The 27,144-nt window shown below is 41.4% G+C and overlaps 1 protein-coding gene across 1 annotated transcript; it reads left to right on the top strand.

Annotated features, from left to right (window-relative positions):
* Positions 1-317: 317 nt before the first annotated feature.
* SLC34A2 (solute carrier family 34 (type II sodium/phosphate contransporter), member 2) lies at positions 318-17,857 on the top strand. Its single transcript, XM_009074711.1, is given in 13 exon segments — positions 318-416; positions 6,118-6,232; positions 6,366-6,506; positions 6,981-7,109; positions 8,003-8,146; positions 8,802-8,913; positions 9,924-10,119; positions 10,839-10,934; positions 12,912-13,032; positions 13,723-13,890; positions 15,283-15,399; positions 15,488-15,612; positions 17,123-17,857. Coding segments are annotated over 13 exon segments (2,139 nt in total). The 3' UTR covers positions 17,699-17,857.
* The last annotated feature ends 9,287 nt before the right edge of the window (positions 17,858-27,144 follow it).

Below are 27,144 nucleotides of genomic sequence, written 5' to 3'. Positions count from 1 at the left end.
TTTTGACAGACTTTTGAGATTGCAAAATATTTTTTGGAAAATTATTATTGGAAAAAAAGATTACTGAATGATCAGGTGGACAGCAATTTTTTTTTCAGGCTGGAACAAACCGTTCCCCAGCACTCACATGAACACATTTGTGACTTGTACTTAAGTGCTGATGGGACGTTTTTTAGAATGTGATAAGTGTGAAATAGCCTGTAGTTTTATCAGTCTTGGTTGCTGCCCACTCCTGCTAAAAAAAGTTTTATTGTGATCATTAAGTTGCAGGTAGGCAGTGCCTCTGGACTGTAAAATAGGAATGTTAGTGTGCAGTGATGAAAGCAAACTTTGCTCAACACCTGTCTATATATATTGCAGGTTTCAGTGGCTGCCCAGTTGATCTGTTCGCTCTGTTGTCTGGGAATAAAGACGTGGTAAGTAAGAACAACTAAGACTGACTTTTCTTCTGTTTTGAACTTCTTTAGCTTGCAAATCTAGAGTTCTGCTTTTGCAGCTCACGGAGAGCTAACCTGGGGAAGTGGAGTGGCATGTGAAATGTCATCCACTTGTTAGCATTTTCACCTCATGCTCTTTCAATGGCATTTATATTTTAAGGAAGTGATAAAAAAATAATAGTTCTGAAAACAAGCTGCGCTATTTTTTTATCTGCAGATAGCTAGGTTTATTTTTGTGGAATATGATAAAAAACCATTCTGTTAGCAGCTGCCAAAAAAACCCAAACAACAAAACAAAACCAAACCAGAAAGAACTGCATGTAGCAAAAGAAAATACTGTTTTAACTGTTGTTTGGATTGAAAATAAGTGAGATTTTTAAGTCCTAGTAACCAGTGGTATTGGATAGTGGAAAATGTCTAGGATATGATTAATGAAACATTGGAAGGAAATACGGTCAGTTGGTGTGTTAGCATAGATCTGGTGTGAAGCCTGTGTGCCTCACAACGCCGTGTCAGGCTATTCTTGATGGAAACATTTTCTTATGCTAATTTGGTTTGATACACGGAGGTAAAGGGAATACATTAGTCTAATGTAGTTAGCTCAACTAATGTGGCAGTAGGCAGAAATCAGCTGGTTTCTCAGTAACTTTTATTAGCAGCTCTTCCATTAGATCAGTAAGTCTTTTTAATGTCATTACTCTTTCCTCTCTCTTTTCTTTACTGCGTGTTTTGTCTTTGGGATGGGGTAGATCTGTTCTAGTTCCTTGTTGGGGGGGGTTATTAATTTTCTTCTTGTTTTATTCTGAGAAAGTAATTGTTTTATTTAAATGCCTACTAGATATTTCAAGTAGTTCACTGATATTTCCTGACTTTGTCTCCCCGGTGGCAGCATTCAGTGCTTTGCATGGTTGTGAATGCAAAAATTCGTCTTTGGAATTCATCCTCTCTCTGCACTGGCTTAGAAATTAGTTCTCTTTGCTAAGAGAACTGTTTGGTTTATGTGGTTTTTTTCAGCTTAGCTGTGTTAGATTCAGCTTTGTGAGCAATAAATCTCAGGGATACATAGGAATAAACACTGAGCATGATGCTCTTTTTTTTTAAAAGCTTTCACATCTCTCTTTCTGATTTTTTTTTTTTTTTTATTTTTTACTCCTACATGAATTGAAATTTTACATCCTGGCAATGCCTGCTAACTTACTCAGAGAAAAAGTCCCAAGAAAGCAGCTGGTGCCAGAGCAAAGACAAGACTTGCTCCTAGCAAGGCTGAATCATTGCTGGTGTTTATTTAAGTTGCTGGTTCTGTTGCACCTGGAGTTTTGTGGCTGCCACAGAACAGGTTCTAGGGCAAAACTATCAGCTGATGTAAACCTACTGAATGAATTTGTGCTGGCCTAGGACCTTTCTTTTCCTGTCTCTACATAATATGTTTCTGTGTTGGAAATTATTTGAGGGGCAAGAGACAGTATTTCTTCAAACTGTGTGTATGAAGGGTTGCTCTGTATCTTGGTATTTACTCCTATGAAGTGTGTGTGGTAAATATTCATATTTACTAAATTGGGTAGAAGATTAGCTGATAAATCCCTTTTTTAACATAAAAAAACCCATAGCATTATGGTGAACAATAAGGAAGTGATGTATTTTTGTAGACAAGCTGAGAAAGAAGGGCCAGGGGGGGAAAAGCCTGGCTGAACCCAAAACCTGATACGGGGCTGCTTAAGCAACCTGTAGGTGCATGTATGGTCACGTTGGTGGTTGTTGCAGTTATTACCAGTTAGCTGTGAAAATACTGCTCTTTTTTTCATTACTTTTTACTTCATCTTGGTTTGACCTGGTCTGTTCCCCAGGAGGTGAGATTTCATTGAAGCTTTCTGCTTTGTAGCTCTTACTTCAGGCACAGCTTGGCCTTGCAGTGAGCTGTCATGGGTGGAGAGGTACGAACAATATCGTCCAGGCACATGCAAGTGGTAGTTCATTTTCCCTGTGTTAAGTCCAGCCAAACAAATACACTGACAACTGTTTCTGATTTAAAACTGCAAAGCCTGGAGAGTGCAGCCCTGCAAAAGAGGCAAAGCTGTTACAGCCCAGTGAGTCACTGAGGAATGCAATATAGGGCAACTGTGTGACACCTAGTGCTGCTCAGCTAATTCCTCAGAGACTTTAACTCTTTGAAATGCTGCAGTGAGAGGGTCGGTATGGATATAAAAAGCTTCGGAGTCCCTTGGGCTTTGACTTTCTCTCTCTCACATTTTATTTCAGAATGTGAATGCCACTGATTTCCATCTATCTCCCTCTTAGGCGGGGGAGGGTTCAGTTTCTTTTGAAGTTAGAAAGGATGCCACATAGCTAGCATTTTCCAAAGGAAAGACTATACTTACAAGGAAAGCAGCACACATGATGGTGTGAGAGGATTTGCCACGAGGTTCACCAAAACGGACTGGATTACAGTTTGTGCAGGCATTAGTTTTCAGACCTTTGCAATATGCATAGCATATTGTGACCTGCCACTTGCAGGAGGAAATTAGCTCCCATTTCAGCACAGCTTCACACAGGTGGATATCCAAAGTGGCAAAGCACATCAGGGCATGAGCTCCATGACTTCACCCTGGGTGCAAACACCCTGGCCAACGTCCTGCCAGCCAAGGTGGGAAGGAGATGCATGGCACTGAGACACCTGGGCCAGCATGGGGTGGGCAGAGCTCATCACTCCAGCACCTCATTTTGTGCACTGTCCTGCTTTTGGACCTGGACCGGTGTGTCTAGCTGAACTCTGTGTTGCAGTGTGCATTGTCACTGTTCTCTAAGGTGTTCCTTTGCAGCATAGTTGTCTTTGGTGTTCAAAAGTAAACCCCTATTAGGGTTTTCATTGTCACTCATATCTTGCATCAGTGATGTTGGTTTTTTATACCACACCTGACGTCCGCGTCTCCAGAGCTGCATGGGAGCAATGCAGTCAGCTTTGTCAACTCCCTGCTCCTCTGCAGCACCCAGATTTTCTTCTGAGTATTTTCTCAAGATGTTAATGTCTGTATTTGGGCCAAGGAAGAATTCTTTGAAGGGAAAACTGTACAATGCAGATTAACCTTGTAGCACAGCGATTAATTAACAGTAAGTAGCTGTGGCCAGGACTCCAGCCTCCAGCAAACAGAGTATCAAGTGTCTCTAAATTATCTTCTCAGCTGTTCCTCTTAACAAGGGTTGGGATCTGGAGTAAGCTAACAGCTTTGGTAGCACTTCAAAGATCTAGGTGGTTCTGCTTTTATCAGTCCTTGATAGCACTCACACAGAATAATACAATTGCAAACCCAAATGCTTGAGGCAAATGCTGTAAAGACCTCCAGTCTTGAAGTTTACCTTCTTGAATCAGAGGTTGACAGGGGCTCATGTGAATAACTTTACATACATACCTATAAAAAAACTTCTTCCACAGAGGTGATCCACTCTCATTCTATTGCATTTCATCACATACAGCAAAACCAGTAATAATATGTGACGTACCTGTGGGATGCTGAGCACCTCAGGAACATGGGAGATGCTTATTATGGAAAAATGCCCTGCCAGATTCTTGGATGGGGAGAGTTTATTTTGGAGACATAGAGGCTGTTTGTCTGCTGAAGTTTTCAAGGTCGAGTTTCTCCAGTGAATGCATCAGCTCAGTTTCCATACTGTAATCATGCAGGTTGAATCCTTCATTTCCATACTGAGCGTAACAGAAGAGCTGTAGCAGTACTGATGGCATCTCTTGGGCTGAGGGTGTCCAACATATTCTGTGTCTCTCCATGCTGGGAATATGTTGTCCGTGCAACTTCATATCTGACTGTCCAATGCATTTTCATGATTGCATTTCACTTAAGAAGCACTTGTGTGGAGCAGTTATTTTTTTAATAGCTCTTTAAATGCTGAATATGTCTAAATGAAACTCGTTTAACGAGGTGAAGGTGTTCTGGCATGGGTGGGGCTGGAGGTTGTTTTAGCATAGGCGAAAATGTGAGAATTTGCTTCAAGCAAATGGAAACCGTTGTTGAAATAAGCAAGAGGGATTTCCTTTCATCTTTTCGAAGATCTTTGTGTATCTTGGGAGCTGCTACAGGTCTTACGCCACAGATAAAGAATGTGCAAAAGCATAGTTTTTGCTAATGGAATTGCAAAATCTCATTTTGCAAAATTCCTGCTAATGTGGAAGGGGAGATAGTCTTTTCTTTGTAGAGTGTCAGAAAACAATACCCTCCTTTGTTACAGTAAGACACATGTGGTTTTGTCTGTGACCTTTCCTTCCCAGCTAAAGGAGGAGGATGTGTGGCTTACTGATGAGGGCAGGGACAAAACATTTTCACCATCAGCTACATAAAGGATTATGATTAAATGAATGGTTAATTAGACTCCCTTAGAGTGGCTGCTAACTGCAGGTGAACATTGTTTATGGGAGTGTGATACCTGCTCTGGCACTGACACTTGGGAAGGTTGGGCTCTGGGGCTCTATTTATGAGGAGCATTGGAGGTAAATTCTCTCAGTGGTATTTCAGCTGTGTGGGTGTCAGACCTGGTGGCCGTGGGGCAGCTCTGCCTGCAGCACTGACTGACTTGTGTGGCAGAGAGGGTAGAAGAGACAGACCTGAAGGTGAGGTTTTTCTGGGTAGGGTTCACTTCTCCCATCCTTTCCATTGAGGATTTGGGTGCACTGGCTGAGCTCATTAACAAGCCTGGAAAGGTAGAAGTGTTGTCATATATATTGGTTCATCTCTTCATGGTCACTCTCCTCCTCTTTCATGTCCCTCCCTCTGGCTTCCAACTTTGGTGAAGTAAATAGGTAGTTCTCTTCCAGGCTTTGGTTCAGAGAATAGCTGCTGCCTCCTCTTGTGCCTGGGCTAGGTCTGTCAAATGTGCTTGCTCCTGTGCTGGCAGGATTTGGCTGTGTGATGTCTTGTTTTTGCAGTTATTATTTATTAATATTACAGTGCATGTCAAATGTGCTCAAAAGGGGTCAGGAAAGAAGAGGTTCACAGAGAAAGCCTAAGTGAGATGGATGAGCTGGATCTGCCTAACACTAGCTCAGCTTCATTTGAAGCATCAGCTGTGAGTTACAAACTCAAAAGGCCACTGCTCTCCTGTCATGCTCTTGTCCAGGCATTCAGCATCATTCTGGAGCCATAAACCCTGGGGTCTTCCTCCACCTTGTCCAGGGTTCTCCTCTCCATGCTCCCATGGGAATGAACGAGTAAAAGCAACAAGAACGTTGTGTTTAGCATGCATGATCCAAACTAAGGAAGAACTTTTTTCTAATATCTATGTATTGAATTACCAGTTTGGTAAAGGCAGTCACTTAAATCCAGAAGGTGAAAGAAAATTAAACAGTTCTCTGGCTTTTTTTCTGAAAGGAGTTGAAATTAGTGGCAGAAAAGAAATGCCTAAGGTTTGGAAAACAGAGGAATCTTTGCTTTTGTGACAGTTAAAAGTCTACAAAAATACAGACAAGAGATGGAAGTAATTTTTTAAAAAATTGTGTACACAAATAAATAAAATGTGATTGAACAATAAAGAAATAATTCATAAATAGTTGTGTTCAGGGACAAATTGCTTTAATTTCATTTCCATCTCCTTTACTCTAGATCGTATTTCTCACATACCCTATTGTAAGTGAAATATTTTGGTTGCACATGTATTCTAATCAACAGTAATTTTTTAGCCGTAGATCATGGCTCCCTGGCCTGAGGTGGAAAAGCCTGAAACCAATAATTATATTGGAGACTCTTCCAAGCAAAACCAGAACACAGCTGGGAAAGAAGGAGAAAATCACAAAGGTAACATGCTCACCTGTGAGTTATAGAGATATATAAGAACTGAGGCTCCTTGGGAAACGTGGAAAGTAATTAAACCATGTTTTTGGTCAGAGAAGGAAGTTTCCTTAACTTTTAAAATTATCTATTTCATCAGGCAATGTGTCTTCACTTGGAAATAAAGGGGAAATTCAACCTGCATTTTCCACAATAGCCTTGATAGATGAGACAAGGCCAGAAGAATTAGAAGACCCATGGGCTCTGCCGGAACTGCAGGACACTGGGATCAAGTGGTCAGGTAGCCATTCCTCCATAAATAGGTTACCTGCATTTTTTTCCCCATCACTTCTGCTCTCACTGTCTCCAAGAGTTAATGGGAATATTTAGTCAGTTAATAAGAATCTGGAAATCATGCTGCTTAAAACACAAGGAGATATATGGAAAACAGTCCAGCAGTAATATGGTTTTGCATCCAGTCTCCTATTGGTCTTTCTTTACTCAGTAGGATGACTGGATAAAAGTAAAGGTCAGTCTCAGATTTCATAAGGATTTTGTCATACACCAAAAAGCTTTTGTGTGGTAGAAGTAGGTAAACAAAATACCTACTTCTGCAGTTAAAATGTGATTGAGCACATTCTTTTGGGTTTAATCACACACTGGGGTCACAGCACTGTCTTTAACTCTGTAGTCTCTGCTTGTGCACTAGAGTGTTCCAGAGAGAACAGCAGATACATCAAGAAAGTCTTCTATGTATAATGTATTTGTTTTGCAGAACTGGATAGAAAAGGAAAAATAATTCGTGTACTCTACGGGATAGGGAAGTTCATTATGCTACTTGGATTGCTCTACAATTTTGTGTGTTCTCTGGATGTTCTGAGCTCTGCTTTTCAACTGGTAGGAGGTATGAAAATGTCTAAAATATCAGGAATAAACTATGAATGAGGCAGTAAATTTCATCTGAGTGACAAAATTACAACTATTACTCTTCAAGTACATCCTTCATATGTGTTGAGATACATGTTCAGAACTTTGACTGAAGGCTGACATTCATTTGTTTGAAAGGGCCTTTGTTTCTCAAATTGCAAAGAGCTGCAGATGTTGGGGTTATTGGCCCTGATTTCTTAGTAGCTTCTCATTAACTTTAGAGACAATTTACACAATACGTCTGTGCATAAATCTGTCCCATGTGAAAGACATTTCAGCAAGGTGAAATATGGAAATTGTGCTCTTGATCAAAGCATCCAGCACTGAAATGGCCCCAAATTCTTCAAAGATGAAAACTATTGAAAGGTATTTTTTACATTTGCCTATGTCCAAGGGCTGAATTCCACTGACGGATTCAGGAGTAGTTATCAAAGAAATATGTGAGCTTCTGTGGATGTATTTTTGGGTTTTGGAAACACAGAAAGCTACAGAAACAGAATTAATCAGGATCCTTGATGCAGTAACCAAAAAACATCAAGTAATAGCATTTGAATCTATGAATGTGTGGGGTTTTGTCCTACAGTCTTTCCTCCAATGGCTGTGGTTTTATGTGCTTCTCTGCAGAGTTCAGTAGAGCTTGTTTAGTCACTGACATGAGAGAATTTAAAGTATTCTCTGATAACTGAGATGCTGACAGCTCAGGGCCTGAATTTGGATCCTTGGGCTACATCACCTTGCCTTTTTTTAGCTGGCAAGCATGGCTATACATGTATCAATCAAATGGTTGAAAGAGCTTTAATTAAATGCTCTGATAATTTCTGTGGACTTTACCTTGCTCTTCCCTCACTCTGAGAATATGTTTTTCTGTAGGTAAAGCAGCAGGGGACATATTTAAAGATGATTCAGTGCTGTCTAATCCTGTTGCTGGATTGGTGATTGGAGTTCTGGTGACTGTTATGGTCCAGAGCTCCAGTACATCTTCATCCATTGTGGTCAGCATGGTGTCCTCCACACGTAAGTCTGCTTCAGCATCTTCCTAGAGATCTCTCGTAAATTTTGTCTGGAGTGCCAACATTCCCACCTGTGTTCAAGCTGTAGAAGCTTTGGGTGTAAGAACAGAGACTGCAGGAAAATATTTTCACAGCTGTTGGCCTGATATAAAATAAAACTTAAAGAAGTAATAATAATACTATTAATAGTAGTATCAATAGTAGTGTTAGTGCTAGTAGTAATAGTAAGACCACAACTGCAGTGGAAATCATTGGAAGCCTTGGCATTGAATGCCTTAATTTTGGAAGTATCTGCATACTTTTCTCATGTTAGCTAGTTACTGAACTTCATCTGTTTCTGTGGCATCATTTCAAAATTCTGCAGTAAGTAGGAAAACGCCTGGGAAAGAAGAGACTTTATCTCACTCTAGCCCTCTAACATGTGATGAAAAGGGACAACCATGGGCTGCAGTTTCAGCAAGGATCACAGGACTGTGGGAGTGCCATTGTTCCCAGGCAGCTTGATTAAAGTAACCATATTTTCCAAATATGGGATGCCTAATCCCAGGGGCATCAAGGGAAGTCAAGGTTTCAGCGACAGTGATAGAAATGTTTGTTGGGGCATAGAGCTTGCTGATGATCTGATTTCTTCATTCAGTGCTTCCTTTTCTGCTTTCCAGTGCTGAGTGTTCAATCAGCTATTCCCATCATCATGGGGGCAAACATTGGCACCTCAGTTACAAACACAATTGTGGCACTCATGCAAGCTGGGGACAGGAATGAATTTAGAAGGTATTGTACTTAAACACTAGATCTGAAAAGTTGCTTTTCTTCCTTCTTCATAGGTTTTCGTCTATATTTCCTATCACTACTACAGCCATTCAGCCTTTCCAGTTAGGAAAGTCACATGCATGGCCATGGCCAAGGCATAATGCTGCTTACAAATAGTTCATATACTTGAAGAAAAGCATATTGGATTCCTTTAAAAGTTTTTTGGTTTTGTAAAAATCCCCCATTTTTAGCTGGATCTTACACGAGGATAAATTTTCAACTGCTCCCACTATACCACCCCCTTTTTTGGGGGACCTGTATGAGAAGTTAATCTTATTTTGGTCCAGACTCTTTAAAAGACATTTCAATGTTGAAGTAAGCAAGAGTTAGTAACTGTAAAGAACTGAAGTGGTCTGGCTGTCAAATGTATACAGTGACAACTTTTAGACTGCCACTTGACATTGCCACTGAGAGAGCTCATGGTTTACTAGAGATGTGCAGTAAATTTGGTATGAGACTTTGGTACCTTGTCATTTATTGCATACTGGGCATATGAAATGCTCTTAGCCAAAGCCTTTGCGGGAAGAGCTGTGGCTCCTCAGACTTTGGAGGAGAAGATGGAAAGGAGTTGTACACTGATGATTTGCAAGAACATGTGAGAGGGCTGCAAAGCCCTCTTGCTCCAGGAGTCAGGGAGAACAGGTCCTGGAGGCAATGCCTGGCTGAGGGTTAAAAATATACCAAAAGTGGGTGAGAGGCAAAACAAATGTAGGCTGTACAGCCACTTCTTTCTTCAGACAAGTACTCTTGGCAGCCTCATGTTAAGGATGACTTATGTCTTTTCTAGTTTTTCTTGTTTCACTCACTGAGACCATTTAGCACTCCATAGCAACGTAGCTCTCTGACGTGACCCCAGAAATGAAATGATTCCTACTTTGAAATGATCTTCACCCCATGATTTCATATCGAATTGATGTTGTACATATGTTGTTTAATTAAAAGCAGCTCTGTATTTTACTTTATGCTTGCAGGGCCTTTGCTGGGGCAACAATCCATGATTTCTTTAACTGGCTTGCTGTGTTTGCACTGTTGCCTGTTGAAGTTATTACTGGCTATCTCTACCGTCTCACCAGTGTTATAGTTGACTCCTTTCAGCTTGAAAGTGGTGACGATGCCCCTCAGCTACTAAAAGTTATCACAGACCCCTTCACAAAGCTCATCATTGAGGTAAGCTCCTTCTCACTTCACGAAAGCTGCTTACTTGGTTCAGTTGCAGCTAATCAAAATGCTCTGAGTACGAGAAGGGTTCCCACTCCCTTTTCTGTGTCTTTGGGGTAAAGCTCATTAGCAAATTAATTCTTTTTTCCACATTTCATAAAGCCCCAGCTCTATATTTCCTATCTCTCTTTCCCCCACCTTTCACTTTAACGATGACACGCCTAGCTAGGGGGACTGGGAAGGTAGGTGAGGACAAGTACAGCCTTGTGGGATGGATGGGAAGGTAGCCAGTTGCCTAGACATTGGCAGATAGACAACCTGGCAGAGCCATCAGATCAGCACTGGACCTGATGATGCCAATGAAATGATGGGACATAATCTCATGCATCTACAGGGAGAGCTGGAGGCCAGGGGGGATGCAAACAGCTTCTAAAGTGACAGTAAGTACAGTTAGGTAGTTGTGTCAGTGCAGTTGATTAAACAGAAAGGGTGAGATGCAGTGGTGGCTGATTTGGGGAGAATGAGACACAGGATTTGTGCACATAGAATTGTACCACTTTCTGTGAATAATCCCCTCCTACCTGTTGGGCTCCAGCATTGCAGGTGATCATGCAGGCTTTACATGGCTGAGCTTCCAAAGGGAGTTATTTGAGTAGAGTTGAATAGAAGTGTGTGATGGAAGTTGGAATAAAACTTTTTTTTTAATTTTTTTTTTTTTTTTTTTAAAGCTTGATAAATCAGTGATAAATGCAATTGCTACTAATGATGAATCAGCAAAAAACAAAAGCTTGGTACAGACTTGGTGTGTAACTAATACCAGTGTGGTGAGTATTGTCTAAATTAATTCTCGGGTTCCTCAGGAAATATATTAGTGACCTGTAGTTGATGCTCCTTATCAAAGGATTGTAAAATTAAATTTTTAAGTAAGCTGTTTTTCTTTTTCAGCAGAAAAAGAATGAAAACCATTTATAAAGTTCTTGCTCCACTTAAACCAAGGATGGTCACCAGTGGTGACCTTGACCTGGCTGCTTTTGGTACCATGCAGGTCCTTGCTTATCAGAACTGGTGGTTTGGAGCCAAGTCTTTTACTCCTTTCACTCCTTCCAAATGCCTTTAAACTCTGATACTCCTATTGACTCCCTGAAAACAGAAAAAATCTGCAACACAGGGCAAAGAAATGATCTTTTCAACCACCATTTATCTACTGATCTAATCAGTTTTAGTTTTGCGTGGGTTAAGGCAATCTGGTGGCAGCTGGTTATTTGCAGCTTGCTTGGAAAACTGCCCTTGGAGAAAGCCTCTGTGGGGCTGTGTCCTGTTGTTCTTCACCCCAAGCTGCACTGCAGCTTGGAGGAATCTCTTGCCCAGGTCGACACCAATGAGTATTTTGGTAAACTGTGGAGCTGAGTGTTGGGTTTGCATTGCTCAGCTAACTAACAATTAGAGCATTAAATATCCTTTGATTTGCTAATTAGAGTATTCTACTTGTTGGCACGTATAGAAAAGTAATTCCTGAAGTCCTGAGGCAGAAGATACTTAAGGACACGGCAGTGGAGATTAAAATTAAGTGCTTGGGTTTTTAGAGGAGCCCAGCTCCTATAGAATGACAGTCTGGATGGCCAGTGAAACGCTAGCTAGGGAGATAGTGGCTGGAGCAGAGCTGTGCTGATCTGAAACTCTGCTCAGGTTACCTGCTGAGTAGCTGGGTGTTTCACCTCGGGGGAGCTGGGGCTGGGACACTTGTGCTGCTGTCAGAGCCCCCAGCCTTGCTTAGCTGCCCCTTGGCCTCACTGCCTGGGCAGGCACAGCCTAACTCTTAGTGAGGTCTGAATCCTACAGTCCCCCAACAAGAAGACAAACAACTACATGGAAAGTGTAGCCAGAGGGAAATGTATATTCTAGACACACTTTTTTCCCCCCCCCTCTGTGTTTGTCTATATCTTGGCTGTGTACCTACTGCCCAAGCATATAGTCAAATTACAAAAACTTCTGAAACCCCTAAAAGTTTGACTTGAACTTGGTGGGGGAAGAGGAAGATAATATAAATTATTATAATATAAATATTATTTACGTTCCTAGTAGGTTAAACTAATTTCTGGGGAAAATGATTAAGCAGACTTATGGCAGGGATAAATACATGCAGACCCCTTATGTTTAAAGCAAAACATAAACATTTTGATCTACTACAACTCCATAATAGGAGTTCTAATCATAATGCTTATAATTAGCTCTTAGGCAGTGTTTAACCTTTAAAAAGGAAAGCAGGAGCAGAACTTCTGTTTCTACAGACAGGGAAACTGAGGCACAGAAAGGCAGCATGGGCAACTTGTGCTCAACCAGCAACAGAGGCTGAACTAGTAGAGTAGTACTCTGAATCACAGCCCTGTGCAGTACTCACTAGACCATGAACTGCAGTTGAGATGACAGTAAAGAGGTCTTTCTTTGACCAAGGAAGCTGCAGCATGGCTGGAAAAAGGAATGCCTGTCCCCCACATGAACCTCACTCCACAAACCCAGGCATCAGTAGTTAAAGTTCTTATGGTTATTACAATGCAGAAGATTTTGGGGATATTTTAATCTTTAAATGTTGTACTGATTGACCTGGGTAACAGCACAATCATTTTTCTTAAGAATGCAAAAGTTTCACCTTGTCATTAATGTCATGCCAGCTCACACCCCAGCTTACAAATCTGCCTTTAGTTGGTGAATCCTTGGTTGTAGTAAAAATGTAGAACTTTACATGAGCTCTTAAGGAAGGGTTGTAGATGAGTGAACTCTCTGTTTTGTCTGGCAATCTTTAGACACTGCAGAATGTCACAATTCCACCTTCAGAAAACTGCACTGCTCCTGAATTTTGCTGGTCTGAGGGAAACATCACATGGACCCTCAAGAATATAACTGAAATAGACTATATCAGTAAATGTAAGTAGTAGAATGTTTCTCCTATGGCAATATCTTTACAACTGTATCAAGAGACCATTCAGAGGGGTATCAGGAACCCTCACCTGTGTGCAGACACATGGTGCTGCTGCAGCTGCCACCCGAGGAGCCAGTGCTCTGTTAGAGCTGTGCATCTGGAGTTACCAGCATCATCATGGTATCTGGCTGCAGATGGATCTCTTTCCATGCTCCCTGATATCAGTAATTGAGGTCTTCAGTATCATGTCACCTTCGCTGTTCAGATGGCTTGGAGCTATGGTTACTTGGCTGCAATGGTTGCTTGGATATCTCCATCCCTATGCATGCCCTGGAGGACTTTCAACAGCCCTTCTCAGGCACACAGCCACCTCTGGGAAAAGCTGACCTCCTGTCCAGCCTGGGGCACCCCAAAACCTCCTCCTGCCCTTGCACATGGTCACCCAGCTCCTCCCTGCCCCGTAGGGGTGCCCACTGTGTATTTTATAAGTGTGTCCATACAAGAGTCTCTCTTGCCCCACTCAGACATGGCTTTTGTGGAGTGAGGGAAGTGGTGTTTTCCCTCTTTGCATCAACCCCTCAAGCTCTGTGTGCTTTGATCCCATTTTCTTAGGGACATGTATGAAAACCAGAGCTGGGCTTAGGATCAGAAGCAAAAATGTGGCTAGGCTAATTCGTTTTCCTTTTCTTTTTCAGGTCAGCATCTCTTTGTAAACTCAGACCTGCCTGATCTTGGCATCGGTCTCATCCTTCTGGCTTTGTCCCTGCTTGTTCTGTGCTCCTGTTTGATAATGATCGTTAAGCTGTTAAACTCTGTGCTTAAAGGACAAGTGGCCAGCATTATCAAGAAGACAATCAACACTGGTAATTATCTGCTTTTCCTGAGGATTGTTTTCAGGAATGATAAGGACACTGAGCACATTTATTGATATCTCCTGTTCTGGCAGATATTATAAAATAGTTGAAAGAAGACAGTATTGAACAAAAATCACACACACACGCCCATCCCCTCCACAACATTTTTTTTTTCTCCCAAGCATGTTTTTTTCTTTCTTTTAAAAATCTATTTGTGAGCAGCTTGATTGAGAAATGCAGCAGATTAACATCATCAGAGACCGAAGTTCAGGCTCTGTTTCTTGATGTATAATCATTAGCTGTTAGAAATGTAAAGTTCCCATCCTCAAAAGATAGCACTGAAGTGCTGAGATTGTGATTGCCTGCTCTGGCACAGAGCCTGCATGTCCCTTCTAAAGTAAGCTGAAAAAGGTTTGTAGTGATTAATGCTCTTGTCCTGTTCTGCTGCTTAACCCTCTCTTCAGTAGGATAAGGCAGCCCTGAGCAGAAGTATTTTCTGACTTTCCCTATGCTCTTCAGGTGTTTTTTTTCAGACTGGATCCATTGAGTGCAAATGTTTGGGGTTTTTTTCACCTGGCTGCTTTTCCTTTATCCTCTCTTGAATGGAGAGATCAGAACATGTAGCAGAAAAAAGCAGTCCTGGCATGGATCTCTGGTTGTGGTTGAAGAGAGGGTTCACAGAAATGGGGAAGGCAACAAAGTGGTCCCCAATCCATCTCCTCTTCTCCTGAGCAAAGAACACTGCCTGAATTAAAGACAAGGGGTAGAAAGTAATCAGCTGCCAGTTACTGCTTGTTTCATTTGTGATCTGCTCTGAGTTCCTCTGTGTCTTCCCAATTGCTTAAGTCCTCACCTCTCAGCTCACTCATAAATCTGCAGACTACAGAGGACCATTGGGCCTAGTTTCTCTAATCAGTGTGATTATCCTTTCTTTGCAACAGTTAACAAGTGAATTTTTAGGAGATGATCTACTTGAAACTAGTTAGAACAAACAACCTGATTTTCTCAGGATGGTCTTCTGAAGATGATCCATGGAGCAGGTGCCTGGTTGCTGAAACCACAGCTCTCAGGACACCTAGAAGGTTTTGTGTTGACCTCTCTGGAAACATTTCTGGCACCTAATTGTATTACAACATATATGCTACCCTAGGTCAGGACGAATGTCTGCCTAGCCTAGTATCCATCTCAAAATGCAGCTGGTAGTAGAAAGCTGGAGAAGGAGTGAGGCAAACAGAATAAATCAGACTAGGAAGAACAGACTCTGGCCACAAATGGTCATTTAAGAGCCAATATGCAAACAATATATCTACATTTGAAGTGCTTATAGTATCCAGTGCTGTGTTGCTGTTGCATAGAGCATTCTGTTATTCCAACAACAGAGTTCTCCCTCTATTTTTTCAGATTTCCCATTTCCTTTCACTTGGCTAGCTGGATACCTGGCTATGCTCGCAGGGGCTGGTGTGACCTTTGCTGTCCAAAGCAGTTCTGTTTTCACATCTGCTATTACACCCCTTGTTGGTAAGTTGTCAATATTGTGTTTTTCATCCCCATGTTTCACCCCCTCTATCATTCTGAAACCAGCTCAATCCTTTCTCTTTTCTCACAGGCATCGGCGTTATAAGCATCGAGCGCTCTTATCCCCTTACCTTAGGAGCAAACATTGGCACAACCACAACAGCTATACTTGCAGCTTTAGCAAGTCCAGGCAGTACATTAAAATACTCATTACAGGTTAGTATGCACTAAAGCTTTCTTGACTTCATTTAGAAGTTGCAACCTTTCTGAAGAAAAACCTGGGAAAAATCGCTCTTAGGCAAATATGCCATGGATGTTGCGCTTGATTTTGCGTGTGCTGTTAATGACAGCTCATTCCTTTTAACTGCTAGAGTAAAAAAGGTTGTATTAAGCATTCCCAGAATGTTAGTATGTAGTTACATCTTGCTTTCATAAATCAGCATGACCTGAGTGCAGCAATTCAGAGCTGAGACAGAGTGGGCCACTTGACCCCTGAGCGTTGGAATTCAGTGCCTAAGTGTCTGACAACCCTCTGAGGGTTACTGATTTCTGTAACCTCCCTCCTCAGGACCCTAACTCTGTTCATGCAGTGTGCAGGGACTCCTGTGACTTAAGTGAAAGCTGTACAAACCTTAAGCTGGCAAACTCTCTATCTACCCGAGGTTGCCGTGAGCATCATGGAATCTATTTTTTCTCACTGTAAATGTAATATGAGTGGGTTCTATTGAATTCCTTGGTGCCTCAAACTATTCCAAAAGTAGGCAGCCTGCCTTTGGCCTCCCATTTTCCACCCAGTAAGGAACCTGGAAGCAGGTAACATCTGAACGAACACTTTACATCACAGAGTGAAATGATGATGACGTTTCCTTTGTGAACAGGATGAATGTTTTTTTGCTAGCCAAAATAAATCAAGAAAATTACAGAAGTCATTTTATTGTCTTCAGGCATGGTAGAACAGATATAATCATGAGAAGATACTATCTTGATAAAGCTCAGATTTCATGATAACCTGCTGTTTTTACAATGCACTTATAAAAATAAACCCCTGTATTTTCATATTTACTTTTGTCTGATAATGGTTACTGAATGAAAACGAGATAAGGTGAGCAGGGAATGTACTGTTTTGTTCAGTATATGCTTATTCTGTCTAAACAACTTCTGAAAGCTTTAGCAAGTGATTACCTCTTAATGCTTATTTAAAAAAAAAAAAAAAAAGAATGATTTTGAAGTATGTGAATTAAGTCATTATAAAGACCCAGACAAATTCCCATTCCTGGAATCTATTCAGTGTCTTATAAACCATCAAAAAATTCTCAGTAGCCTGTATACAATATCTCATTTACACTTCACAAATTTTTATTGAAAATTTAGGGATGCACAACCCAATGAAGAGTAATTCTCATGTGGTTCCCATGCCTTACTTACAACAGGACAGATTTTATTTCTTGCAGTTTGAAACTGAATTTTAAGACTCTAGGCTTGGCATGTGCCCAAATGTGTCCCCTGCTTGTAAGCAGTGATCTTTACAACACATGAGACATTACTGAGTCCTTATTTTGTGCTAGGCAAGGCCTTGCAGTGAAACAGCATGAAAGGCAAGAAAAAAGAGTGGGGAGCAAGGAAAGGGAAACTATGAAATCTTAGTGCCACTGTAAGTTATTATCATGTGGGAGAAGCATTAAAAAGCATCTTACCTAATGAACTTCTCGAATATTTTTGCTTTCAGATTGCCTTGTGCCACTTTTTCTTCAATGTCTCTGGGATTATTCTGTTTTACCCACTACCTATTACCCGGCTGCCAATCCGCATGTCCAAGACCTTGGGAAATGTAACAGCCAAGTACAGATGGTTTTCTATATTTTATCTTCTTGTCTGCTTCTTTCTTTTGCCTTTGTTTGTATTTGGTCTGTCACTGGCAGGCTGGGGAGTCCTTTTGGGTGTTTGCCTTCCCATTTTTGCTGTTTTTATGGCTGTGATTATAATTAATATTCTGCAGAAAAGGAAACCACATTCACTGCCTGACAATCTCCAAAACTGGGATTTCCTGCCTCTCTGGATGCGCTCCCTGGAGCCCTGGGACAATATACTTATGTCTTGGCTTGCCTTTTGTGGGAAACACTGCTGCGGCTTCTGCAAGTGCTGTAAAGTCAATACTGAACAGGAGGGTGCCAAAGACAATCAAGTGAAAACGACGGAGGTTTATGAAAACACCATGGCAATGGCTGATGAAGAAAGAGGTGGGAGAAGGGCACCAACTGTAGCTTGTGTTGACAAAACAGGCACAAACAACACAGCCTTATAGTAGTGGATCAACCCATATTAGCAGAGATACAGCATAGGACAGTCAGGCTCTTCAAAACCACCTTGGACTATGCACTGAGGACAGAATGAACATTTTGTTAGGTTTCTGAAACCAGTGATACATCACTCATCAAGGAATGGAGTCAAACAAGCTTGACAGAGTCCCTAGAAAATCTATGCTCAGTTGCAAAGCTAATGACAGATTTGCTCACAGAGGATCTACTGTGTGGTATCTTCCTCCAATGCTATCAGTAGCAAACAAAAGAAATCCTGATGTAGTCCCATGAAGAGAGGGATGAAGGGAGTGGCAATCAATTAAAACTTAAAAACCAAACAAACAATGCACTTGTAGAACAGCCTTTCTGACCTACTGTCTCACTCAGCAGAAGTTACTTTATAATACCTAAAAAGCTCTGGAAATGTAAAAAAAAAAAAAAAAGGAAAGGAAAAAAAAGGGAATCCTAATGTTTTCATTGGCCTGTTTGTAGTGGTCAAAATGGAAAACAATAGTTTTCCTAGAATGTACCAAATCTATTCTATGTGTGTGAAGGAAAATGAAATGCTGGGACATCCTTCAGAAGCTCTGGGAGTCCAGCTCTAGCATAAGGGTGGACATAAGCCCATTTTGAGCCCTCTCCGTCTCCTTTCGCGCCGGGGACAGGAGTTAGAATCTTTCATTATCTCAACCTAAAGGCCATAAAAGTAATTGCTGTTCCCTCTGCCTGCTGAAGGTTAAGCACTGGATTTGGAGACACTGGGTGGCTACCAAAGGTCTTGATGGACTCAGAACGTGGTTGGGTGGCCATTCCTCTCTCTCTAGATGGTCTTCTCCAATCCTGTTCACCATGTAATCCCACAACCAGAGGAACAGTGCAGGAGGAAGGACAAGTGGCCAGTGTAGGGGAGGAGACAGCTATCCCAGCCTGGGCTGGTGCCAGTAGATCTATTGGCTCCGTTTGCCTGAGCCACAAGATGAATTTTCAGCGTAGCAGTGGAGACTGTTTTTAGAGCTACAAAACAGGGAGACTTCAGGGCAGATTATGGCTAGCATGGGACGTGGTAATGTTTACTGGAAAGAAAGGAGTGTTCACCATCCGTCTGTGCTCTGAACCACCTTCCTTGGAAATAATGTGAATTTTCCTGGCACTTGTTTGTAGCAATCCAAAGCCCAGATAAAATCCGTAAGTAGTGTAGTCACTGCCATGTGTAGCCAATCCATAGGTAATGTAATACTTGGTGGGAAGCTGCTTGTGCTCAAATCTTACCTTTACTGATGTTTTAGTAAATGCTCATGAGGCTGCTCTGAACCATGGGCTGACAGAAGGCATAATTTCAATGTCAGAAAAAGAGCATTTGAAAGATGCACTGAGTACTTCTGCTGTCCTTCAGTACCTTAGATATTCATGAGTATGGGATAATACCTGAAGTCCAATCACTAACATTAAAAAAATAATTAGGTGGCTGAGTGTAGGCCAAGTGTCATTTAAAGCCAGTTTAAGTGGCTGAGTTTTAAATTAAATCTGTAATGGAAATGCTGCAGAGACCCTTAGTGTAACATAGCCACTCAGTGCTGCTAGAACACATTTCCTTCTGAACAGTTGTTTTCTGCAGAGCTTGGAATTCAGTAGGTTGAATTCCCCTATCAGGTAAAGACATGCATTTTAGAAGTGAAAATTGTTTCAGTTTCCTTTTTTAAACTGAGATTCAAACTGGCAAACTATGCTGCCGAAAATGTGTTTGCGAATTGCATTCATACTGAGATTCCAGCTTTTTCTGTAATTGTGAGCCAGTGACAAAATGCTTAGAATCAGAGTGAATTTCCAAAAGCATCTAGTTTTGGTATAGTTCTGCTCTTTTGGAGTGTAGTAGAAAACAGCAGAGTTATGTCAAGCTATTATTTTAAAAGTTATTTTCCTTGTACTTCATATAGTTGAAACAGAATTTTGTCAGCATCTCGTTTTTAAAGTGGAATTTTGATATCTTCAATAATTCTTCTTCATTTTATTCTCACAATTCTGGATGCTTTTAGAATCTGTTTCTTTAAATCCCAGTGTGCATTTCCCATGCTCTGTTTCTTGGGGAAAAATAGGAGAAAAAGATCCAGAATCCATTCTAAGTTATCTCAAGTTTCCATTGACCACCCATTGAAAGAGGAAACATTCTAGCCTACTTTTACTCATTTCTTGAACCACATGCACCTTATTTTGCTTCTTGAAGTAAAGCCATCAAGAACAGTGATAATAACTCTGGGAAAGCAATTCTTACAAAAGAATCAGGGTAATAATTGTCAGACATATCAGTACTTTATGGTTCCTCGTTGTAATGTTTCCCAATGATCTACTCCATCCTTACTCTCTTCTCTCCTTGCTCCAGGGTGTATTGTACCATTGTGTTAAGCAGATTCCAGCAAATATTTCTGTTTAACACTTGACAGCACAACATGTCCTGGTGTATTTCCTCCCTACTCTTCCTATAAGATATTTACACTTTATTTATAATTGTTTGAGTGTACAGAATTTTTCGTAAGTTATAGAGAAAAATGCTCGTGATTGTGTTATATATTACATATTTGCAAACTATGCAATGTTTATCTACAAAAATGTAAAAAGGAACTTCTGTATATTTTGTAATATAAATTTTCAAATTGTTTGTAACTGTGTATACTGTGTACTAGGGAGGCTGTCGGCTCCATCAGTAGGTTACTTAAAGATTGTTAGCAATGAAGAGACAGATTTCTTGACCTAAAGATGAAAAACACTTCATAAATGGCTTAATGCACAAGGGTATTGGAATTCTACTTTTCTAAAAGATTTGAATTTTCTGTAAGGAGAAATTTTGGAAATACAAGGTTTCTAAAATGCTTTTTTAAACTCTTAAACACTGTATCTTTTAACTGTTTTGAGGACAGTATATGGCTTTATACTTTGTCATGAATATTCATCTTGTCTGTCCTCATGCATTGAATGTAAAAATAAAGAGAAGTTTTAAAAAAATAAGATCTTTTCATAATATGTGTTTATATACATTAAGTATGCAGACAAGTTCTAGCCTGAGCTGATGCAGTGTACAAGAAATAAGGATAGCATCAAACACAAAAGAAAAGCACCTGGGTGTCCAATATTTTCATGTGAAAGAGAGATTTTCTGGTGGAGAAAAGTAAAATGAATTGCTCAGTGCAATTGTGTGGGTCAAGATATGTTCTGGCAGGGTCCTGCAGACTGTCCTTAGTGAAGGCAAGCAAGGGAGGCCAAAGCTGGTGCTGTTGTGGCTACAGGATGCATAAGGAATTATAGCAAAATATCTGTATCACTGCACTAAGCTCAGATTCTCCCAGTGTTCTTTTCCAAAATGCTCCTTATACCCCATGACCTGACTGATGTCTGACTTATAATTGGGAAAAAATATCCCTCTTACCTTTTTTTTTTTTTGCATTTATATGTGACCGATGGAGCTTAAAATTAATCAAGCAGAGAAATAGAAAGTATTCCTCAAATTCTTCAAAGATCTTTAAAATTAGACCTCTTAACTATGAGCTCAGTAGTGGCTGAGGAACCATTCCCAAAGGCAGCTCTCATTCCCAGTTACATCGTGCCCAGTCTTCTGAGGTGCAATATTTGCTTCCCCAGGTCCAAACTCCTGATAATACTGCCTTGAACTGCACCAGGCCTGCCACTCTGAAGGGTTCCTGTTAGTCAGAAATGCCAGTTAAATGTTTCATCATTGCTTTCCTCAGCTCACTGTGTAGTGGTGGGCACCCAGTCAGGTCCTTGGGACAACCACTGGCTGTGACATTGTGAAAGAATGTTCTCTACTTTAAAGCCAACTCTTTGGGGGTGCAGGTGGTGTGGTATCAGCAGCAGCAGCTGAACCAACACACAGTAGCACAGGATCTTATCAGGCCAATTAAACAATAAATAGTGAGCAATGCTGAGCAACACTCCACCATTTCAAGAGCTGCATAAGAGAGGATACACTTCACACACAAACCTGGGAATGCCAGGCCACACTTGCATAATCTCAATGGGCTGTGCTTCCATGGAAGTGCTTTATCTGCATTTGGATGCTGCCACATGCCAGAGGTGTGACACTCTGTGTGTAAACCCACTCATGATATTTTTACAATGAATACTCTGTAGATCTCACTCCCTCTATGACAATTCTACGAGAAAGAAAACAACTGATCCATATGAGAGAACTGAGTGTTCACTTTGCACATTGGATAGTAATCACACTGATGTTCATGGAGCTGTCCCTAAGCAGCTTTCCCCTAACAACTGGGCTCTGAGTGTTTCAAGAAGACAGAGAAGCAGAGCAAAGGCTAAAATTAAAGTGACACAAACAGTCTGTCTTACTCAGCACCTGATGAAATTCCCTAATTGCCATTTACACTTTTGGGGTGTATCAATCTTTTTACACAGCTCAACGTCTTAAGGACACATTACCATGGCATAAACAATCAAGGTAATTACAGGAGCTGATATTTTGCAACCAACACCATAGTTGATAGACTGGGTTTTTTTACACAATGCAAAATGCATAAATTACAGGACATGCAAACAATTTATGGACCAAATGTTGCCCTTGGTGAGGCAACATGTGGCCTTAATTGACATTAGGTGCATGTGTGAGTGTGGAGAGCATTGAGTCCTCTTTTAACTGACTAATGCAGTGGCCTCAGGCACTGGATCTGCAATGATTGCCATCAGAAAGCTGTATCTGGTGTTGCTGCATAGTACAAACATATGGTATTGGCTCTTGCTTCCACCTGTTATATTGCCTGAAAAGATATTCTTAAAGTGCAATTTCTCTATCTGCCTCAAAGACTGTGCTAGGGGTGTCTCAAACACACTCCCCAGCAGAGTGGGAAGCATATAGCTGCTCCCACTGCTAGGTAGAGAGCATCCTTTGGCCTGTGTTTGAGCACAGGTGTGACACAAGGAGCATTTCTGAGGAAAGTGGCAGCACAATGGCTCAGGTTGTGGGATTGTATGCTGCAAATGGAAAGAAACTGAGTCTGAGTGTGTCTTGGGGGAATCTGCTTAGTCTGGTTGCTACCTTTGGCCAGATCAGGCATGTCCTCACTGCCCTCAGAGCTGACACTTCTGTCATGGAAAGGAGAAAGAAGAAAGAAGCATGAAGATCCTAAGCAGCTCACTGTGGCTCAGGTGGGACCCTACCTCTGCTTTCAGTCCTGTGTACCTGTGACAGCTCTTCTTCCCTTCCCTCAAACAGGCCAATGCTGCTGCACCCAGGAACCCCCAGGCTGATGTTCACCCAGCTTGGGAAAAGTAGGGGCAGGGAATGACATTTTATTTTGTCCCCTCCATCCCTCACATTGCAAACCTGGGACACTGGGGATTGAGGAATCACAGAGCAGGAGTGGGGTTGGAAGAGCAGAGCTCCAAAACAGGCCTGGACTTCTGAGGGTGGGATGAGGTGGAATTGGTACTGGGGCTGACTGGCTGGTTGGACCTGGTGGTTAAATGACTACATGAACATTGCAGCAGGCAGCGATCACTTTGCATTCATCATCACCAATTTCAACACTACCTTGAAATGCAGGGAAAGGAATATATTTCACTTCCTTTGGAGTAAACCAAAATGCTTGGGGAACCCAACAAGGTATCTTAAGGCCAGACTCATTGATCTGGCAGTCTGTCTCTAGGTGCCGTAGTTACGGATGTGATGGAGCATGTCCTGTCCATATCTCCTTGTCAGGTAGGAGACCACCACTCATGCATCCACAATCTCAACAAAGTCCACAATAAGATGGGCTCAAAGCATTAGCTGAGGTTGCTGAGAGAAAGCAACTCAGTGTTCAGGGTCTTCATCTTGGGTGCTGTGTGGGGAGGGATGGAGGATACCCATGTGCATACACATGGGTGCAAGTACTGCATGTGGGTACATTTAGGACATATGTCTGCAGCTGGAAGAATGAGCCATGTGGAAAAGTGGTAGAGCCAAGGCATTACAGCTAGTAAAACAACTCTTGAAATCAGTAACTGAAAAGTAATCTGAAAGATTAATTGTGTGGGTCATTCAAGGTCATCATTAACCCCTCCAGAGAATGAGAGGCTCTTGGTGAATTTGGAGATTCTGATTGTTAAGTGATCTTCTACTGTTGCAATTATCTGTCCTATGGTGGATATGCATATTGCCTGAGAGCACCACAATGAACACTCTTCCTCTTGTAGTAAAACTAACTCGTTCCCAAGCCAAATTCAGCTACCCTTCTTGATGTGAGTCGAAGGTATAAGCCCTGAGAGGCAACTTTTAAAGCTGATATCTTGGCCATGCATAACAGATGACATGGATGAATTACAGCATGCCACAGCTTTGTGTAAAGCTTTGGGGCTTTCTGACACCATATCAGCTTGTCGTGCAGCAGTGCCTTGCAGGGGAAGACCTGTTGTGCTGTACTGGGAGGAATGTTTGAAGCTACATTTACTCAGCCATTGTCACTCTTAATTAATAACCTGTTTCAGGACAAACCATGGGGTAATTTTTGAATAAGAATAATTAATGTGATCTTCAGTCAATGAAAAATGTTACTACATGAACACTATAGATGACATTGCAGAAGGTGTTCTGGGTCAAAAACTTGGGATGGTAAGAGCTGGAAGGATCACTCAGCCAGAGCAAAACATAACCCTGTGTGTGTTAGGGTGTTTGTAGGGCAGTGAAGACTTGGGAGATGTGGCAGGATGCAACAGCCAGGTGTGTTCTTGGGCAGCCCCTGTGCTTGCCCCACCATCATGGTGAAGCTGTCAGGTCTTGAGGACACCTCAGTTTCAGGGGGTTTGGACACCAGGACCTGGGGCTTGGGACTGACTCAGGCACAAAGCATCATGTAGAGGGAGGTCAGAGGAGGTCCCCCCTCTTCTGCTCAGTCATAGATTTAAGACAAATTATCAGATAGATCAGTTTTACAAGATGCCCTGTTCCTCAGTAGAGAGCAACCTTTCAAAAAGATGACAAGAGAGACTGGATGGCAGAATTGCTCCAGCATACATACAGCATCTTCAATGAAGCAAACTATGGCTAATGGAGAATATCACAGTGCTGGGAATGGACTTCACATCTGACCAGTAGAAAGGGCCATTTCAGCACCATCTCTTGACATGTCCTGACAATTCTCCTAGATGTATATCCCAGAGGAATTTAAAATTGCCTCACCTGGGGAGTGTGGATCTGCTGGAAGGCAGGAGGGCTCTGCAGAGGGACCTGGACAGGCAGGAGAGATGGGCTGATTCCAACGGGATGAGGTTTAACAAGGCCAAGTGCTGGTCCTGCACTTTGGCCATAACAATCCCATGCAGCACTACAGGCTGGGGACAGAGTGGCTGGAGAGCACCAGGCAGAAAGGGACCTGGGAGTTTGGAGAGACAGGGAGCTGAACACATGTATTTCCACATATGCAAATAAGAAAATGTAGTAGAAACGAAAAAATACTAAATAAACTCTCAAAATGTTACTTAATCTTTATTGGATTACAAATGAATGCCATTCAAGCTGGGCTAGGAAACTTTTTTTCCCCACTAAAACCTTCAAGCAGATTTTCAGCTTGAAAAGGATGTGAAAAACTGCCCTAGAGAGATTAAGCATCTCAAATAGCTAAATCAGGACTCCTTGGGCACAGCTGGTGAAGCTTAAGAGCTAAATAAATTGATTGAGAACAGCTGAAAAGTGACTGAAGGAAAAGCTCCTTGCTGTGGGCAGTGAGCTTCTGGTTTCATGGTCTTAGTCAAACGCAGCTATGTATTTATGTGTCTGAAGGTTAGTCTGTGGTAGGCAAGGATGTTTTTGGAGATACACAGTTTGAGACTGTGGCTGTCTAATGAGGAGGTAAGTGTTTAACTTTTTTATAATTTGGTCTCTGTTGGTATGAATCAATTGTGTTATAGCAGGAAGGAATGAGGTTTCTCTTTAGAGTGAATGTTTTCTTGAATTAGAGGAGATATAGGGGAAGGAAAGGATTTTATTTTTTTCTTGGGCACATCAGTGATGTTCTGAAGGATTTGCTCACTGAGGGTCTTTTTGCTGATTTTTATTGCAGGAGTGTTATGCTTTTCTTTCTCTTCCCTAGTCATGAGATAACTTCTGTGGAGGTTTTAAGTACAATCAAAACTTGTTCTGCTAGTTGTGTAGTGGATATGATGGGAAAACATTAGTTAAGATTTTATTTTGTCTGTAGGAGAGAAAAAAAAGAAGTATGGTGATATATATCTATACACACTTATTGCTCACTGTTGCTTTAATGCTTTAGGGAGATGGATCAGATTTTTGTGCTTTGGGTGCTACTAAATACAGATCAGAATGCCTGTCTTTCTTAGGAAAGCTTGTGCATTGCTTTGTGAAAGGAAAAAAGGCATAAAATGTGGCTAACCATCATTACAAAATATCCAAAATAATGTTGGAGAAACTGACATGCTGGGAGTTTTAGTTGGGGATGGATAGAGAAATATAGAATCTACAAAGGAGTAGAATAATCACACAGCCCTACCAGATACTGGTTTGGCATGTATAGTAATCTGAAGCTGTAATCAAAGATAGAAAGACACACCACAAATATCTCTGAGTTTTGAGTTTCCTCAATACTGCTTCTCTGGGTCTTACAGTACTGGAGCAAATGAGGCAAAAATAAGGACAGTTAGTTCAAATGGATTTGGGGACTTATAATTGCAGGCATCAACAAAAATTAGGTGTCTAAATTCCAGCTGTAAAGCAGAAAAAAGCTTGGACTGAGAATTTAACGCTTCTGAATTTGCAAAAATTGACTACCTGAGTGTTACCTTTGTGTGAAAGAAAGTGTTAGATACATTAATCTTTAGTGATGTTGGACACTCACTTCCCAAATTTCTACTTTAGCTCCTGAATACTCACACTTGCCAAGGCCTGTGGGCCTTTTCCCATGTCTTTGAATGGAAGAAAGATACCTGTAAAGGCTCATGTTTACCATCAGGTCTAGTAGAGTAATTTAGTTTTCTGTCATGAACCACAAGGACAGTCATGTGATATTTTTCTCTACAGTGGGGGGAACTGCTTGGAGCACTGTTTTATTTGTGTGATGGTATAAAGTCCAGTCTTTCTGCAGCAATAACCCATTTTGATCAGCAGCTGTCCTGCTGATTGTGTACAATATTTCATCTGGAAGTCAAATGTCTAAGGGAACAATCTGATTCATTACTTTATATTGGTGGGACACAAATCCTGAGGACATACTATTACCTGTACTTCTAGCAAGCAGAAGCCTTGAAGGAGGACATGGAGAATGTGATTCTATGTTCTGAATCCAAAAGAGGTAAAATAAATTTATCTTGTGATGTCAATTGTGCATCTCATGAATTGACTTCACCTGTGCCAAAGGAAGTACCTCAGTGTGCACTACCCTTCAGTGGCTGAGATACATACTGGGGCTGGTGGCACAGAAACTATGGCATGGCCACC

Source organism: Acanthisitta chloris, unplaced genomic scaffold (assembly GCF_000695815.1).
Source record: "Acanthisitta chloris isolate BGI_N310 unplaced genomic scaffold, ASM69581v1 scaffold1525, whole genome shotgun sequence".
Taxonomy (NCBI): domain Eukaryota; kingdom Metazoa; phylum Chordata; class Aves; order Passeriformes; family Acanthisittidae; genus Acanthisitta; species Acanthisitta chloris.
The sequence above is the reverse complement of the archived record's forward strand: the minus strand, read 5'-3'. Positions and strand labels throughout refer to the sequence as shown.